Raw genomic sequence first — 19,473 nt, forward strand, 5'->3', positions numbered from 1 at the left:
CCCACGGAGCCACTGTCATCTCCTGCCTGATGGCATTGGTGGCCTCCCAGCTTGGCCCCGTCCCTGCCCACCGTGACCTCTGTGTCCTCATCGGGACGACAGAATACACTTCAGGTAAGCATGGCTCTTCACTCAGAACGCTGCAATGACTTCCTGACGTGGCCTAGGGAACTTCGCAGGATTGTCCCCCTGCAGCTGTCCTCCTCTCCAACACCCCTCTTCACCTGTCTTTCTGTCCAGGCACCTGGAGCCTCGGGCCACCCTAGTGCCCTGCCTGGTCGCCTCTCCCCTGCCCTGGGCGCTGCTGGGATGGCTCCCGCCCCTCCTTGCCCAGCCGCCATCACCCCAGGAGGCTCCTCCTTCCTAACAGGGCCCAGGCCAGCCCTGCCTTTCCCTGACTCTTCGTCCTCCACAGCTCTTGTCACCACCTGACACATCACTTGTCTTTTGGACTACCAGGGTCTGACAGTTGTGAGGACAGTATGGCAGGTCAGGAAGTCCCCACACTGAGGTGACTGTCCCTGCTGGTGTAGGCACTCACCCAGGGCTGGCCATCAATGGATGGGTCCTGCTCTCTGCTCACGGGTCCCTCGACCACTGGTTCACAGCCAGCGCCTCCCTCCATCCTTCCTTGATACCCCATGCACCACCCTGTCCTTGTGACCTGGACTTGAGAGTCGGCTGACCCTGGGTCCAGACCCTGTGGTCCTGCCACTGGGCAGCTATGTGACTCTGGGCAGGTTATTTAATTTCTCTGGCTTTTCCCTCCTTTGTCTGAAAACTGAACAAAGGTCCCCATCTCATGGGTCTGTCAGGGGGGTTAGAGCAGCTGTGCATAAAGACCGTCCACCAGCTGTGTGTCAAGATGGCCTTAACCTGGTCCAGCAGGCCTTGCCTCTGTGCCTTCACCTGCTCTACTTCCACCAGGATTGCTGAAGACTTGGAATGTGAGTCCTGGACAAGGTGGAGAGCTGAGACCTGCCCCTGTGTGTGGTGACTCTTACAGATGGCAGCCACCGTGGGCCTCATGCCCTCATCCCCACTTCCACTTCCAGGGACGTCACTGAGGTAGTGTACACGGTGACTGCAGAGGTCATGTTACCAGCATTGCTTACTTCATAATGCAACCCTGAAGTAGGTTTTCTCCTCCCCATAGTGAGCTTCAGAGAACTTTAGTGATTGCCCCACCCAATGTCCACAATGCAAAAGCAGCAAACTAATTGCCCCTCACAAGCCCCAGGGTTGCTACAATTACAAAATTACAAATCATATAATTTGCTGATCGACCATGGCTTCAATTTAAAGAAACGTTTATCGCACATCTACTCTGTGCCAGCTACAGATGCCGCCGACCCAGGCCTCGGGTACCTAACCCTTACCAATGACATTGCCAATGGCAACAACGATGCAGAGACCCCAGGACCCCTCAGCCACACTCAGGCCTGGGTCCCTGGGTCTCCACCCAGCCCCAGGACACCTGCAGATGCTCACCACATGTGACCTTCTTGCTGATGCAGTCGACTTTTGCGCTGAGCCTGGAGGGGTCCTGGAGGCAGTCCTGCTCAGAGGCTTCCTCGTAGCACCTGCGGTGCTGGAAGCAGCAGCTGTGGCAGCGGCAGGGTAGGGTGAGCGGGGTTAGGACTGGGGAGAGGCGGGCAGCCCAAGGTCACCCTGCATCTCTGGATGACCTCAGAAGCTGGCTGTTTCAAATACTCTGTGTGTGTATATGTGTGTACACGCACATACACACACACACACACACACCCCACACACATACACACCATCTGCTAACTCTCAAGCATCAGAGGGCAGGTCTGCATGTGCCTGGCACGCAGGCTTCCATAACCAGCAGGATGGGCTGGATCTCAGCCTAAGGACTGAGTGTGAAGGTGTTTCTGAGAAGGTAAGGATCAGGCAGGTAGCGTCCTCACCTAGATGCTAAGCCTCTGAAGGTGCTTCATTTACCACTCCCTGCTACTGTCCACTTCCTTCTGGGAAGCCATCCCATCTCATAAACAGCAGCAGTTTGGCTCCAACTCTGCCTGGCCTCGTGCAGTGGCCAACTGCCCTATCTCCTGCCTGCTTGTGGGTGGTGGCAGATGTAGCCTTATCGGGTGCTTGAACTGACCACTGGAGACAAGGCCAAGGACACAGACCCCAGGAGCTCTGCAGCAACGGGAAGAGGAGGCTTCACATCATTCTGCATGGCAGGCTCTGCCTGAGATGCACAGAGCAGCTTAGTGGGCAGGTGGCTTCTTTATTAAAACCCTCTGTCTCCCCTTGTATCTGCAAAAGGTGTTTGAGATCCCATTAAGAGCAGGAAGACAGAGAGGAAAGAGCAACTTTCATATTCTAGAGGTGAGGTGATTGATTAAATACTAAGACCTGGGCTAGACCCAGTGCCTCAGCAGTCAGACACAGAACAGCTCTCTCAGCCAGAAGAGCTTGGGTTGTGCCAGATGGCATTAAAATATGTAAAGGGCAACCCTTTGCTCTGAATGTGCAGCTTCTCTCACCACTGTGTAGACCTGGACTTTGGGGCCAAAAGAGGAGAAATGACTTCTCTGAGGACACACAGCAATTTAGTGGCGGAGTCGGGGACAGGCACAGAGCAAGATGTGGACATAGGATGCTGTCGAACAACACAGGGCGATCGGCTGCTTAAAGATAGAACAAAATCTGAACTAGACAAAACGAGAACCAGGGAAGGCCACATTCTCTGCCAAACATTGTAAATAGAGAGTTCTGTTGGCTTGAAGAGAGCGTGGGAGGCTCCCAGGTTCCAGAGCTCAGCAGTATCTGAACACCAGCAAGGGGAAGGGCTGAGGCGGAGGTGATCCATGGCACTCGGATGACACTGGGAACCTGTCTCTCCCTCTGGTGCCATGGAGCGGGGAGAGTTGTCACTCTCTACTCCCCTTGCCCACCCAGCAGCACTGTTTGGGAGGATGCAGTCCCAGCCTTGCCACCAGCCCTGCCACTCTGGCTCTTGGGACAGGCTGAGTGGGGCTCTGCAGCTGGTCTGAGTCTACTTGCACTGATGACCTGTGGTCTGTCTTGGGCAACTTACCCCTTTTTCAAATTTACAGTATTCTCTGGGAGGAAACCGAGTCTCAGAGAGGCTCACTGTTAACAGTTACCATTTTTGAGCATTCCAGGGACTGCTCTAAGCACTTTACATTCAACGAGCCTGTTGGGAATGGAGAATCTCAGGTGCAGGGCCCACGCAGGACTCCAATCCTGTGCCTGGGGCAGAAGGATGGGGCTAGAAAAGTATCCTGGGAACTGCACGGCAGAGCAGGGACGGGAATGAAGCCGGCAAAGGAGCTCCTGCAATCAGACATCTCTTCCTCTACAGGAATAAGGACAATGACTACTGCTGCTTGTCACAGAAGCTAACATTTGCTGAGTGCCTACCATGCAGTGGCCCCTGTTCCTAGAGCTTGACAAGGGTTAATGCATCTATCCCTTAAGTGGATCCCAGGCACCAGCTGTGACTATTACTATGGTCCTTTACATATGTGGGTGCTGAGACACACAGGCTGTGACTTGCCCGAGGTCCAGCTTGTTCACAACACATGCTGTTGCTGGAGCTGGGTGGCTCTTGCAGTGTAGACAGATCAGTGAGCATTGTAAGGAAGAAACATCACATAGTCAAATGATGACCTTGGACAACTCACAAGGATTTCTAGGAATCAAGTAAAGATCTATCTAGATCCTATTATGTATCAGCCACTCGATCAATAACAGCAATGATTTTTGGTGTCTAGTAGTAAGTTCAAGATGGAAATAACCTGCACTGTGGAATTTGGAAGTTCCCACCCACCCATTGAACTGTATAAAGCAATTGAAATTGGGTGCAGCCCACTATTCCACTTTGATCTTTCATCTGGGATGGGAGACAGTGATGAATTATTGCTTCATGTCTCCGACTGCTAGATTTACAAGGTCTTATAACAATTAAATGAAGGGGTAAGGGTGGACCTGAAATGAAAGCAGGTTCCCAGAAATGGCCCTGGCCCATACCCCACGCAGAGCCAACCTCTTCAGGAGTCAGTTTGCTCTTGGTCCTTAAGGTGGGAGACTGCCCCTTTGATCCACTGGAAACCTACACACTCTCGAAGGTTTGGAGGTGGGATGGATTTATTAATTCCAAAACCATTGTTCTTTGTCATCCAAGTATTGTTATTTATTTATTTGAAGCTTTTACCACTTTTTATTTAATTGTTTAGTTCTTTGAATCTTGGAAAATCAATTGGAGGTTGATTACCTAGACAATAGTTACCTCATTGAGTTGCTACTACATGCCGGGTATTATTATCAGTGCCGGAAGCACAGAGAAAGAACAGGGTGCAGACCCTCTGTAGATAGTGTGGAGTGGAGCGGGGAGACAGGCCCTGTGCCCACACTCTCGCCTGTGTAGGGGCAGGTGTCTGGGGAGCAGAAAGGTTTCCTTGGTGCTTAGGGGTCAAGATATCTGAACAGGCTGTCCTGGAGGAGAAACAGCAGGCCAAGCAGGAGCTGCCCAGCATATCACATACGGGACCCCTTCCCACCTTCTATGAGCCCACATGGGCTCACACGCTCCACTGCACTGGATTTGGGCATAAGGGTAAAAGCTGCGAGTGAGGGGCATGGTTCATGGAGGGGTTGAGGCCTGGGGAATCCATTTCCCATTTCCACATGGATTCTGCTGCCGATGCTGCTGTTACTATGACTACAGCCACTGTTATTATTACCACCACTTCACTAGTGCTATGCTACTGCACGACTGGGACTACCACAGTCCCCTCTGGCTCCTGCTGCTGCTAGAGCTCTTTCCACTGTGGCTACCAGTCACTAGTGCTCTTGGGGTACCTTCTTCATAAGCCAGGCAGAGGCCCGGCCGCCTTAACTTGAATTCGGAGATTTAATACTAAATTATAACCCTATGAAGTAGGTGTTCTTAATAGCAACTTTTAAAATAAAGGAATTGGAGAGCAAACAACTTAACTTGCCTAAGATGGCAAAGTCAGAAAGGAAAAGAGGCTTAGAATCATGGGTCGCAGGCAACATGCCTTAAAATTTTAACAGAGAGCACCGCATTTCCATAACTCAAGGGCCCTCCTGCTTTCTGTACCTGTTGGCATATCCCTGCTTTTAGGTTTCAGGTTTCGTTGACAATCTTGGGATCTTGCCTCAGTGGGCGCTTCCCTTGTACATGTGGATGAGCATATCTTTGCTGGACACTTTGATTTTCTTATTTTCCACAGTAGACATTTTCCTCTTTAAAGCAGGGGTGATTTTCTCTTTTCTTTAAACACAATGCTCATATATCATCATATTTTTGTTTTTATTTGTTAAAAAATGAATAGAAACCTTCATAGTTGTCTCACCTCTGGTGGCCAGAACTGCTCCAAATAATAAACTATTCTTAAATTTCATTATGCAGAAGAGTCAAAGGGAGCTTGTTTAAATGTAGACCTCCACGTTCCACCTAAAGATAGCCTGAGTAATAGGTCTGGGATGGATCCCAGGAATCTGCATTTTCTTAAATACTTTTGTTTTTATTTATTTATATGCAGTGCTGAGAATCGAACCCAGTGCCTCACACATGATAGTCAAGCGCTCTACCACTGAGCCCTAACCCCAGCCCCAGGAATATGCATTTTTAACAACCACACAGGAGGTTCTGATGCAGGTGACCAAACTTTGAGCAACATCACAATGCAGCTTTGCCATTTGGCCATCACATGGGCTCTTGGTATGTGCCCACCACCTACAGCAGGTCACAGGTCACATGGCAATGTAAAGAGGAGAAAGCATCACCCTGCTGGTAGCTAACAGGATGGAGACCTCTCCCAAGTGAGTGCCTAGTCCAGGGCCCTTCCCATCCATCAGGCCCCCAGGGTCCACCCATGGGTCCTGCTCACCTGTCTGTCTCATCCATCGGGAGTCCATCCATCTCAAACCTGCAGGCGCAGCCATAGTCTTCAAAGTCCCGAGGACAGAGATCAGCAACGCACTTCATTCCATGCACAAATTGGAGCAGCAGAGGGAAGTTGGTGAAGACGGCCTGCAGCCAGGTGAAGCGGGGGCCCAGGCAGTCTGGGGAGGAGCGGTGCAGGGGCTGGTGGGCACTGGGAGCCAGGCCCAGGAGGAGCCTGTTCCCTGGACTCCCAATCCCTTGGGCTGCTGGGTCCTCGTCAGCATAGTGAGCGCCCACTGCTCTGAATAGCTCAAGGGAAGCAGGCGTATAAGCCATGGTCCTTGCTGGCTGCCACCAAACAGCCATCTGTTTCTCCTTCCTTCCTAACAAAATTGACATTTCTTAGAGAAGCCAGCCTTTGCCTCAGTTTCTGAGACTGTTTCATGTCAAGCACGGTGACCCCATGCTTCTGTGCCAGTGATTGATCTAGGGATGAGCTTCCGACCCAGATCTGCCAGAAGCACTTAAGAGGAAGTCTGTGTGAGGCTTCTTCTGGGACTCCTTCTCTCCTGAGAAAGAGTGCGGGCACGTAAGGACATCTTTTGATCTACACCTTTCCCTTGTTCAATGCAGGTGAGGACATGTGGGTTGTGACCACGTTTCAACCATGAGGCCCCAAACCTAAAGCTAATACCCTGCATGCTCGGGGAAGAGGCAGAGTAAGACAGAGTGGGCCTGCAGGGTCTCTGACACCTGCCCTGAGCCAGTTCATCCATTCTGGTGCCTCAGACCACTGTCGTGTGAGATAATGAAATATCTATATGATTTGTTTCTTTTATGGTTGGTTTGTTGAATGGATCTCACAAATAGCACAGTAAAATTGTACAAGTAACACTATAGAATTATAAGCCAGGGTAGCAAGGAAAGGTGTACTGACACACAGTTTCTGAGCACCTATGAGCCAGACACAGTACCAGGTGCTATTAAAAGTTTAGATCAATAGAGTGCATAAGATGTTGGCAGCATTTATTTCATCTATTAGTCCATAAATTTCATATTAATCCTTCTAGGTGCATGTTGCTCTGTTGTCACTGTTTCACAGGTTAGGGACACTGATGGTCAGAGCCATGCCCAATACCAACCAAGAATAATGATTTTCTCTGAAGTAGGCAGCAACCTAATAGGCAGGAAAACAGGACTGACTGTTTCTGACTCTGTAACTTGTTGCTGCCCTCCTTGTTCTCTGTCTCTGACTGTGGGGTCACTGGGTGCTAAAGGAGATGACCCACTCTACTGTCTGGATCAGCAGGGGGGTGAAGGAGTGTGTGTGAGGACTGGTCCATCTGCCTGTTCTCCAGTTTCTTCCCACCTCACTCAAACTTCTTTCCCTGGGTTTTGTTTCCAAAAGCCCTACCTAAAAAAAAAAATGTGGAGAAATTCTCTCTGAAGATTACATGTGTGTTTATGTAAATATGCATTTTCATTCAATGCACGTGTGATTTCAAAAATGCACGTGTGACTCACAGGGCGCCAGCTGTGAGTCACATGTGCATTTTTAAGTGTAGCATCACTAACCATCTAACCCCACAGCAGTGGTCAACCACAGTACACTCTTACTTTTGGGTACTGTTAATAATCGACGGTAGGAACCATCACAGCACCCAACAGTTGTATAATGGATATGAAATTGATAATTAGGATGCTTGGCAGCCTTTAAAATCCTCAAGTTTTACATACATTTATTATTGGGGGGGGGAAGTGAGACCATTTTTGTTCAGGGGACTACACTCTGGACTCAGCAGTCTCCCTTCTAGCTGGGTGGCTGGCACGTCACTTCACTCCCTTGGGCTGTTTCCCTAGCTGTAAAGAGGGGCTATCATTCCCTTCCTGGAAGGTCTGTAGTCAGGACAAGGAAGTAAGGCACATGGCATCTCAGTGACTCACCTGAACCAAAAGCCATCACTACCCTCATCAGACCTGGGGACATTGAAGCTGGCTGGGGAGGCTGTGGACACTCAGAGGCAGACACCAAGGCCCAGGTCATTGCCTCAGATTTCCTAAACACATTTCATGTCTGACACTTGGTGGATAAAAGCAATTTCAGATTTACTTACCAAACATTTCAGCCACACTTTCCTCATTTTTAAACATTCCATTGATGAATGTGGTATCTAAGTGGAAGAAAGAGAAAACAAAGAGTCTCAGTTTCTTCTCCTTTCCCCCTCCCCATCTGGGGAAGGTCAAACTTTTTCTAAGAACAAACTTGACCTTGGGCTAACTTTCTAGTAATGTGGGTTGCCATGGAAACCTGATAAAAATGAAATGTGAACTGGGTTACTAGGCAACATCACCAGATGGCACAAATGACCCTTAAATGGCAGGGGGCATGAGATGAGAAGTCTTCGTCTCAGGGGCTCTTCCAGTGTGTGGCTCTTGTGCCTGAGCATGTCCCCACTGGACATCCTGGATATACTTGTGAATGGTCACTAGAGTTACTGATCCTCGGGGAGAATGAAGCTTCTAGGTCAGTGCTGGCTCCGTGGCTGCTCCACCTGAGTCCAGCTCCTTTGTACCCAAGCTGATCCTAGGTCCCCTGGACCACTGTGCAGATTGCCTCGAGGGCTCCTCCTGCTGGAGAGAAATGCCTGCCGGGCCCTGGCCTTCTAAGTGCCAGCGTGGCCTGGTCTAAATGTTCACTTAGAGACATTTGGAGGACATTGTACTTCCTCCAAGAGTGCTGTCATTTGGAGAGAGGCCACTTGTCATTAAGGTCTGAGTGGATTCAACACTTCGTATGGGCTCATTCAACCTTCCCCTCTGAAGGGTAGAAGTGAGCTCTCCATCTGGGGCTCACGGCACCAGCTGACTCACTGGATTGATGTTCCAGCTGCTCTGTCCTCACAAGGACCCTCCTGAGAAGTCTTCATGACCCATCACTGTGACAATTTTCCCTTCCCCAAAGACAAATGTGGATCCTCCTTTCTCATAATCGGAGGACTGCAGTGCACCGGTGCCCCTCTTTTCCTGACTACGGGACCCTCGGAGACTCTCCATCTGCTTCATTTGCTGCTCTCCCTTCCCAGCCGCCTTTGTCTTCTGATGAAACTTGAACTTTGTATCAAACTAGAGACCACTGTGGGCTCAGACACCAGACACTGGCTCTGGGGCATGTTCAGAGGGATATTCTCTCTGCCAATGTCCTAGCTGGTGTTCTAACTGTCATCTCCTAAGAAATGTTCAAAGAATCCTTACTGATATGTTTTGAGAGTCCTGGAGGCAACGCCTGGGGAAAGTGTGGGGTGTCCAGAGCATGGGCCCCTGTAAATAAAAGGAAACAGTGTTAGCACAAACTCTGTCCCCACCCCTTGCTGGGCTAAGACTAGGAGGTGACAGCCAGGAAGACAGTGAGGATGCCCTAAACTCAGTTCACAGCAGGCTTTCCAGCACCTGCCATGTGCCTGGTCTGTGTGGTGGGCGAGGAAGGGCTGGAGTTGTCCTGGGGGTTGGCTTGGACCGTGGCATTCTGGCTGGAGATGGAGAGATTTGGGGACTTATTGGAAGCTTCTTTGCATATGAAGCCTACAGCTTTATTTAGATTGAGTGCTGGTTTTAGAGTTTCTTAAGATAAAGCAGGGGTGGGAAGAAGTAAAGACATGGAAGAGCCCTCAACCCCAAGGAGTTTGTAATGGAGGACAAGGGTTTCCTCCAGACTGAGCATCAGAATCACCGGGGATACAGGCTCAGTAAACATTCTGACTCCACGGTCTCAGATCTGACCCTGACAGTCTGGAGCGGGACTCAGAAATAGGCATTTTAAACAAGTGTCTCTGCTAGTTTTGAAGCTGCTGATTTAGAACTTCACCTTGAACCATGCTGCTTGGAGGTACAGGGATGATGGGTAGGGACCACACCAGTGCTTGAGATAACTGCACCAGCAGCCAGCTCAGCACCCTGGTGGAGCACAGGGTGAAGCCTGGTCATGGGGACAAGCAGACCTCTTTCCTAAAGACTCAGGCTCCCATTCCCCCAGTGATGGAAAGCACGTGGTCATCTGAAACAGTAGAAGGACTTTAGTCTTTCTCATCAAGTGGACAGTTCTGTAGCCAGGCCTGTCAGCTTGGAAACCTTCTCTAACTGAAAGCCCAAGAACCAACCGTCATAGAAACGCATGGTGGTACCATCTGCTCAGGATGATGCCGCAGAGAATGCCTGACCAGGCCCTGCTTGGCTCAGAGCAGTTTTCTCAGCCTGGTGTTTTGGGTAGAAAATGTTCTATTGCAGGAAACTTTCTAGTGCATTAGAGGGTTCTGGGCAGCACCTCTGGCCTCTACCCACTAGATGTCAGTAGAACTGCCCTGACCAGTGATGCTGGGTGAGGCTGTGTGTGTGTGTGTGGGCGCGCGTGCGTGTGTGTGCACATGCATGCACGCACACCTCCATGTGTGCACATGTGCTTGCCTGTAAAACACCACTGGGTAAGATTCACCAGCTGAAAGACAAGGACCTGGGCAGAGGTGGGATCCTAATGACAAGGGTCAGCAGCCAGCCGGCTGGACTTCACCTCTTGCCATCCCTTGACTAACATTCAGAAGCTACCACTTTCACTGTCTCCTGAGAAAATTCATTCATTTGGAGATTCCCCCAAAGCTTTGCTGAGGAAGTCACCGGCTCTCACCCCTAGCCCGCTGTGTTCTGGGACCTGGGTGGCAGCAGCCTCTCTGACTTTTCACCTGGGAAACAGGAGGGAAGGAGGGCTCAAGAGTCGCCTTGGCCCTTGCAGTCAAAGGACAAGGATCCTCGAGTTGTCTGCCCATTCCCGTGGTGATACCTATTGATATTGGAAGAAGAAGAGCCAAGGTATGGAGTGTGCCTAATGGGGTCCCAAGGGAAGCTTCCCTGCATTGGCAGAGGGCGTCTGGAGACACTTCAGAGCAACAGAGTTTTCAGGCAAGAAAGATGGGATGAGATGCAAGCCAGGCCACGGTGGTGCACCTGTGTGCTGCATTCGGGGCCATGGGTTGGTACTATGGCTCCTCTTGGCCTCTTTGCTCCAGCCATTCTGGATGGTTCTGTTCTCACCAGGTGCCCTGGGCCTTTGCATGGCCTGTGACTTCTGTGGAAAGCTTTGGCCATGGCTCAGCCCAGCAGCCCCTGCTCACTACGTAAGGCTTACTTAGCACAATACCATGTGGAAGTCCTTCTTCACTCCTCCTCTGACCTGGGGGATTCTAGGCTCTTTGCCCATCCTCTGGCCTCCTGTCCCCTGTTTCTAGTGACCTCCACTGTGCATACCTTTCATTCTGATTCCCAGGTCTCCTTACTTACCAGCCTTTTGCATTAGACTGACTCTGGAGGGCAGGAGCCTCCTGGCTGCTATAGCTTCAGGGCTGATGCCTCACTTAGAAACTTAACCAACAGTCACTGAGTGGATAGAGGAACAGTGAAGACTGGCTGAGGAGGCTGAGAGAGAAGCCGGAAACCCAGTGTTCTTGGGCTGGCTGCACTTGTCCAGGACAGAGAAAACGAGGTCCAGGTTAGGACCCAAGACTGCAAACCCACGCCTCTCCAGGGCCAGACAGACGTTGTAGTAAAAGGAGCAAGCCCAGTGCTGGGCATCAGCAGGAAACAGTGGGGACCATGGAGAAATAGAGGACCAAGCCACAGCCAGAGGGACAGCTGGGTCTCAGTCCCAGGCCTTGGGGAAGGAGAACCACATTTGAGATTTTCACAAATTTGTTAGAAATCTGAATTCTTGGTGACATCTTTCAATTTTAAATTCTTGGCTCCAAAGTAAAATAAAATATTTTGCAAACTGAACAACACAGGCCTGTCAGTTACCTTTGGTTTGCAGAGGGAAGAAAGGCTCATGCTGGAGCACAGGGTGGCTGGGGCCAGTTCTCTACGTGCCAGTGGAGGAGAGGCTCCTGTCGTCGGGTCAGGGCCAGCCTCTCCCCGTGTGCCACAGTGTCCACATGGGGAGGGAATTCCCTCCTTCCTGGGAACTGTGGAGACCTCCTGCCTCAAGCCCTCAGACCAGGACAGACAGTTCTGACACAGTTCCATCGGAGCCCTAGGCACAGAGCCCCTGGGATTGCCCTGGCATACTTCACACTTGGCATCATTGCCTGGGAAATCATTTCATCAGCCTAACAGCCCACAGCTGAGTACCTGCTGCCCACTTCTGCAGCGATTGCAAGATCTTGCTGCTCCTGGGTAATTACCTCACTCGTATTCCTTAGTGCAACTGATAATTAAATTCCTCTTCTGGAGGGCGGGAGGTGAGCTTGTCACCCCTGCATGTTAATAAGGCATGCTCTCCCCCACACTCTGCTTGCTTGCAGGAGATCCACACCCACACATTTTCATTAGCAACTAGAAAAGTCATCCAGGATTTTAAATTGTTTGTCCCAGAGGACTGAGCCGGTTCTTTCCTAAAGTCTAGCCAAGGGTGTGTGTTGGGAGGAGGGAGGACAAAGTGGAAGATCACAGGAAGTATGAGGACAAAATTCAGCTCAATAAAACTGGTGCCACATCAGTGAAGTGTGTTGCTACTGGAGAGAGGGTGGTAGCTCCATCCTGCTGCAGGGCAGAGATGGCGCAGGAGGGTTCAGGCATTGCTATGTCTAAGTCCCCCGGGAATGCAAGGCGCAGGTTATCATTGCCGTGTTATAGACCACAACCTGAGACCCTGTGGAGCAGCATGGGTGTCTTCTGGCCCTGCGTGGCTGGTTTCCCCAGTCTCATGCCTCTGCAGTCACTCTTCCCGGGACCTCATGCCCTGCCACCTTGCAAGGCTCTGGCTTTCCAGACACCAGGCTCTTTCCTGCAGTCCTGCCTTTGCCTGTGCTGTGCCTGGGGCCTGATGCTCCCCTGGGCCCACTCCCCGAGCCTCCTACCAACATCTTATGACTCCTCTCAAAGTTCAAGAAGCCCCTCCTGGCCCCTAAACTGGGCTGTGTGAGCGACAACCCCCCCCCACCCTTGTGCTAGCATAATGTCACAGATGGCTTGTCTCACTGTACTTGTCCCTCCCATGTTGCAATCATCTATTTTTGTAACTGTGTCCCCACTGCACTAGGGACTGAGTGAGGTAAGCACTGTGAGGATGCATATGTGTATATTCACATCCTGTATAGGAGAGAGGGTGGGGGGGAGGACAAGTTCTGTTGACGTCATCGGGAGGGTGAATGAACGTCCATCAGTTGAACTACACCACCGAATGGCCAGTGAATGACTGCTGGTGAACTGGAAGTGAATGTGGAAGATGCCCTCTCTAGGATGGGGTGTGACCAGGTCCACCAGCAGGTTTAAGTGGGAGTTCACGGGGGAGTGTTGCACCCAGCTCAGCCAGGAATGCCCAGCCCACCTTGCTGCCCCGCCCTTCCTCAGGGTTCTGGGAGATGGGCACATAGAGGACATGGAGCGGGAACCCACACAGTAACTCCAGGGCAGAGCTCTTGGATGGAGGGAACATCTGGTCTAGGTGTCACATCCAAGGCATTTCTCTCTTAATGCCAGCTGACTGCCATTCACACTGCCACCCACCCTCGGGAGTGGGAGTGAGCCAGCTTGGAGTGAGACAGGGTAGGGGACAGCACCTTCCCACTCTGTGGACAGAGCAGACACAGAGGCTCCTCCTTGTCCTGCTACAGGGCCTGAGCACCAGGACAGACCTTGTCATGACAAAGACCCTCCTGGCCATCAACACGTCCCTAGGGTTTTCTTGAAGTCTGACTCAGATCGCCACTGGGCAGGTATTCCCAGGGCTCCAACCATGGAAGCTCACTGGTGAGGGCCCCGTGGATGAGCTGGGGAGTCCAAAGCAGCCCCTTGGGTGGATTCTGCCTAGAAGTCCTGGCCAGACCGTCCTTAGGCACAACCGCAGTCTAGGACACGTCCACCTCCCCCCTTGCTACCTCACTGCAGAATTGCCCGATGGTCCCCGCCTTGCCTGGTGGCTGCAACATTTCTCCTCACAGCTGTTTCCGGAAGCCATGCGCCTCCATCTGGGCTTGGCATCTGTCTCCAGACTCAGAAACAGACTTTCCTCCCAGTTTGCACCCAGACTTGGTGAGTGGGTGGGTGGACAGTCCCACGTGGCAATGGGCACACCCTCACCCCTATGGAACTGGGGCTGCAGGTACAGGACACTCAAGTCCCTGCACTTGTCCTTTCTGTGATTGTCCTTGAATGCCAGGTGTTTGTGTTTGGGAGTAAAATTTCTCTGGGCATACCAAAATGTGTTTGTCAAACACTTTATAACAATTGTTTGAAGATCCTATTATCATTTTTATTATCATAATATAGTGGCAAATTAATAAAAGAGGAAAAAGAGAAAAAATAAGAATAGGGAGGAAGAGGTTTTATAGTCTCAACTTTATAAAAATCTTTAAAAAATTTAAAAGATGCATGTAAAAGGCGGGGGTGATGTCATCCAAGGAGTTTTGATCAAAAGCAAATGTATTCTTTTGAAAGAGGAAGATGTTAGTTACCAAAGAAAATAAGCAAAAAAAAAAATTGGAAAATGAAATTTTGTGGGTAAGATCTCATTTAAGAGAAAAAAATAGATAAGAGACTGAAAAACTGTAGAATAGACTGAAAAACTGTAAATATAGTTTTACACATTTTTGTCACCCAAAATGAGGCAAATTAGGATTGTAGTTTGAATTTGTGACAATTGTCTCAATCAGGAAAGAACACAGTCAGGAAGTAGGCAACCGAGGCCCAGCAACAGGTGGGTGGTCTGCAGTGCCCAGGAGGGCAGGGCTGGGAAGGGGCTGCAAGGATCTGGGCCTACAGGGAAGACTTTTAGTCTCATGTCAAGTGGGTAGAGTAACTGTCAACCTGCAAACCTCTTGTGCTGTCCACTAACTTGGTCATGAGCAGTGGGTTCCCATGGCCTTACTCCTCGCTGCCGTGTGCAGGAGGCCCTGGGAAGGGCAGAGTGTACCCGAATACAGGACGGGAAGGAGGAAGCCCCTGATCAATGAGTGGTGCTGACTATGTGGACCCCGCACCCAGGTGGAGGGAGGAGAGTGTAAGCCCAGGTGTTTGTGAGCCCTACAGGGACACGAATGATAACACAAGTAGGAGAGCCTCAGATTCCAGCCAGGACCCCATGCGGACTTGAAATCGCCACCCCAGCTGCCAAGGAGCTGCTTAGGTGTCCTCAGGCTTGGCTGGTGTGGGCGACTCTGGGATGAGGAGGGAAGGGTGGTCCTCCCACTGTACCTGCCTGGAAGGGGACAGGGACGCTGCTGTGTGGCAGGAAGTCCCTGCTGCTCCGGAAATCAGCCAAACCAGGGGCAGTCGTATGTGACTGAAGGGTGTGGAGAGGACTCTTGGGAGAAAGGAAGTTTATAAAGGGTGTCTTTGCACAACATCCACCCTGTTCTCCACTCAATATCCCACCCCATATCCCATGCACATTCCTTTCACCCACTGAACTGAATCTACGGCTCACTGTTGATGTCCGATTTCTGTCACTCACTAGGCAGAGTACTCCTAAGTACTCAAAAGTACTCCTGAGCAGGTCAGATGAAGTTCGACAGTGCTCCCAGTGTCAGAGCAAGTGATTACATGCCAACTGGAAATATCATGTCAAACAGCGTCACTCACCAACACGGGGAACCATCAGCACGGTCAGCAGGAGCACAATCATAGCAGGAGAGCAGGGGCAGGGCTCAGGCGTCGACTGGAACGGCCTCCTGGGGGAGAGGTCAGCAGAATGTGACGAGGACACCTTCAGCAATCCATGAAAGAACACAGGAGTTTTGTCCTCTTTGTGCCCCAAGGTGTGTGGCCAAAGGAGAAAGTCATGACTGGTTTCTGTCCCAGCTTTGCAACACTGACTAGCAGTTTGACAATAGGGAGACCCCCTTCCCTCTCTGAGCTTCCTTCTGCCATCTGTAAAGTGGAAACAGCCGTGAGCTCCTTGAGGATGCTGCTCGGGTCCCACTTGTTCACTCACTTATTTCATAATCATTTATTCCAGGCCGGCCATGAGCCAGGCATCAAGGTTCACAGTCCAGGGACACCAGTGAGGACAGCACCGCTCCCACCTGGTGGTGGCCAGCATTCCAAAGATGCCCTGGGCAGGCTGGCTTTGAACTTGCATACCAATGTCACTCAGCTCATGACCATGCATGGCCACATGGTGGCGCTGCTGGCTAGCAAACGTTTTCCAGCAGCGTCTCCACCTTCCCTCTCATCTACTGAGTCCTAGGGGCTCAGTAGATGTGCCTCCAGGGCTGCTCCGGGGACAGAGGGATGAGGTAGGCAGAATCCAGGAACCCTACTGCATTTCAGCTACAGCTGCCTGTACTCAGATCAGCATTTCACTTCAAAGGGCACTCTAAAGCTGGTCAACCATGTATTTAATAAGGATGACAAAATATAAAATGAAATAAAACAGAAGGATTTTAAAATACTTTTAGCTTCTTGAGAATATGACACCCTAAAGATTGCAAGAGGTTTGGATGATTTGTTTGTGTTCTGCTTTAGATCTTATATTTTAGGGCCAAATATGAATGATAACACAGCATGATCCATGCTACCCAGGGCTGGAGATAGGGTTGTACACGGTGAATACTGCACAAAGGGTGCTTGACCTAGGGGTAAACAGGTAAAAAACCAAGCAGCGCTCAACTCCCAAGTGTGTCCCTCACAAGGCTGCATCATCCCATAGGAAGGAAACTGCAGTGTGTTCTCTCAGGGGCACGAGTTGCCCCATGTCTTAGTGGCCCTGCACATGCAGCTAGGGCCACAGTGAGTCATTCTGCTTATGAGCAGGGCTCAGTATTGGGAAAGGCTTGTGAAGGGAGAGGACACTTGGGCTGTAGGATCACTATTGGGATCCCCTCTGGAGGGGGCACAATCACTGTTTGCTGGATGCACTCGGAAAGCAGCAGCGTGAATGCCTGGAGTCTCACTTGGTGCAGGCTCTAGCTGTCTGGCTGCTGTCGGGGCACAATGCTCTGCTTTATGAACTTGGGCTACACAAAGACCTAGGGCAGGTTGATTTTCAAGGTTCAACCTGCTTTCTGGTGGTTCTGCAGAGAAGCAGTTCTGAATGAATCCTTCCCGGCTAACACCACACTGAAAATGATGGGTGAGACTTGAGAAGTCTTCTGACGGACAGCAGAGCTCTGATGGTGAGCGGCAAAAAGTGTTTCAGAGGAGCCCAGAGACCCCTTTGAAGTCATGCCCACGTGACATGACAGGCCCACATGACTTGGGCAATTGAGTCACTACCTGGCACCTGCTGCGTTGGGTCTTCTATTATTCTATCATACCATGCGAGATAGCTGGGTGTCTGGGCTGGGAAGGGACCTAGGCATCATCTCACCCAAACATTCATTTTACAGATGGCTGTAAGACTCACAGAGGCTCAGAGGCTGACAATTTATGGCAAAAATGTCCTGCTTCCCAGGACTCCCAACTCCCAGTCCAGAGCTAACACGTGACAGTCCCCATAAAGGCCATCGCAGGGCCTGAATAGGTCAGTCCACAGGAGGCACAGGAGCACCTGAGGTTCAAGTTGCTCGAGTGCATTAGGAACTGCACTGACAGGGTCCAGCCTTCATGAAATGCTCGACAGACAGCTGCAGGATGGTAACAGGCCCACGGCCACCAGCTCATGCCCTGCCTGCACAGGAGTCCCCATCTGGGAATAAAGGAGGGGCTGGTGTAGTGCCAGCGACCTCTGTCCCTCTCTTCTTGTGACGCTTACTTCAGGGGTGAGCTTACCCAGGTGATCCTGCAGCTCAGAAAAGGTACGGGGCTTTCCCCACCTTTTTATTCAAATGCAATTGAGCAAAGAAACAGATTATAGTTACAACCTCCACCCACTCTAGTTCATTCCTGAAAGTAATTTAAGGGAGGAGGGTAGGGAGTACTGGCTTAATGGGCTCAGAGTTTTGGTTGAGGAAGATCAAAAAGTTCTGGATGTTGGAGACGGCTGCACAGAAATGCTAATGTGCTCCATGCTATTAAACTGTGCACTGAAAGTAACTAGAATGGTAAATTTTATGCTCCATGTATTTTATTACAATTTTCTAAAAAGTAACTTATAAGCTTTAGGACCTTATTTTTTTAATTTATTGAGTCATTCTTTGTTTCAGGCACCCCACCTAGTATGCTCCTTATACTGTCTGAGAACAACTCTGGGACTCTTTCCATCACATGCCTCACTTTCTAGAAAAGGGGCCGAGAGCTGGGAACTTGTCTACCTGCCTTCACCAAGAGGCAAAACTGCCAGGGGGTGCCCGGCCACTGCTGGGCCCAGGCTTCAACCTGAGTGGTCCCATCTGACTTGGGTTCTGCCTGTGGACATTACCCAGTGCATCAGGCCACAGCCTGGGGTTTGACAGATGACAACTTGCAGATCATAACCCCCTGGTGAGAACCAAGAAAGGGGAGTCCTGAGGCCAGCTAGAAGGTGGCAGTGTGCAGCCAGCCCCGGGCAGAGTGAGGGCACTAATCTCAGAACGTGCACCTGGGGAGGGGGTGGGAGCCAGCTTACAGCTGCATCCTTCAGTTGTTGGTCTAGGTGGGTGGGCTGATGTGGTGCCATGGAGGTTTTCCCCAGGGAAAGCCACCAGTGGCCGTCCACCTGGCCTTGCATCTCCTCACAGAAGGGCGGCTTTGGGTTTCCAGCTACAACCAGGAGTGAGGTTGGGGCCTCAGCCCTTGCCGCACCCCTCCCTCCCCGTCTCCCTGCATCCACTTCTCCCTCCACCCTCCTCTGCTCACCTCTTTCCTTCCTCCTTCCCTCCCTCTTTCTCGCCCTCCTCTTCCTTCCCCATTATCCTTCCCTTTCTCCCTCCCGTGTCCAGTCTTTCTCCCGCCCTCCTCCTCCTCCTGCCTCCAGCTGCTCTCACTGTCCAGGGAAGCAGGGGCCTACCGTGCTGCGCCCCTCGAAGGCCAGGCCGTTGGACAAGCGATGTTTGGCTCTGAGCCGATGGAGCAGAGCCCTTTATATCCCAGGAAAGACCCCGGTCGTGGGCCCCCCACCTGCCACATACAGAAGACAGGCTTTCATGAGCCTCGGCAGGTGGGCTCCTCCGAGGGGGTCACCTAATACTATGGCTTGGCACAGGCCAAGGCCCGCCCCAGCCTCGAGGAGACCTGGGCTCTAATTAGAGAACAATGGCCTCCCTGTTTCCTGCACCAGCCTCACCTCAAAGGTTGAGAGGCTCCGGATTATGTCCCTGGGTCAACAGGGGAACCCTGGGGATGAAAGAGATAAAAGCCTCTCGGTTCTCCCACAAGGAAAGAGCTGCCTTTGTCTGGTCTCCCTGTTTCTTCAGCAAGAGGATCGGGGGCGACTCTTCTTGCCCTGGCTCTGGGTTCTCTGAGCAAGCTGAGGGCTGAGTGAAATGGGGCCTTCTAATCAGACACCTTGGGTTGCCGGTCCTGCGCCCGACTAGCAGCATGGCCTTGAGCTTGCCGCAGCTGAGCCGTGGCTTCCACATTCACTAAATGGATCTTATCCTATCAGAACGGGAGGAGGGACCCTGTGTGGTCTGTCTTGCAACCCCAGCTCCTTTCTCTCCTCCCCAGCC

General features: G+C 51.2%; 1 protein-coding gene across 1 annotated transcript in view; it reads right to left on the minus strand.

Moving 5' to 3' along the window:
* The window catches only part of Oc90 (otoconin 90), a 19,521-nt gene extending 13,277 nt beyond the window's left edge, over positions 1-6,244 (minus strand). The window contains exons 1-2 of the mRNA XM_048802410.1: positions 5,913-6,244; positions 1,492-1,604 (exon numbers count right to left, since the gene is read on the minus strand). Of these exons, the coding sequence (XP_048658367.1) occupies positions 1,492-1,604; positions 5,913-6,244 (445 nt within the window). The remainder of the gene's footprint in view (positions 1-1,491; positions 1,605-5,912) is intronic.
* Between the last annotated feature and the right edge of the window lie 13,229 nt (positions 6,245-19,473).

This window comes from Marmota marmota, unplaced genomic scaffold, assembly GCF_001458135.2.
Source record: "Marmota marmota marmota unplaced genomic scaffold, marMar, whole genome shotgun sequence".
Taxonomy (NCBI): Eukaryota; Metazoa; Chordata; class Mammalia; order Rodentia; family Sciuridae; genus Marmota; species Marmota marmota.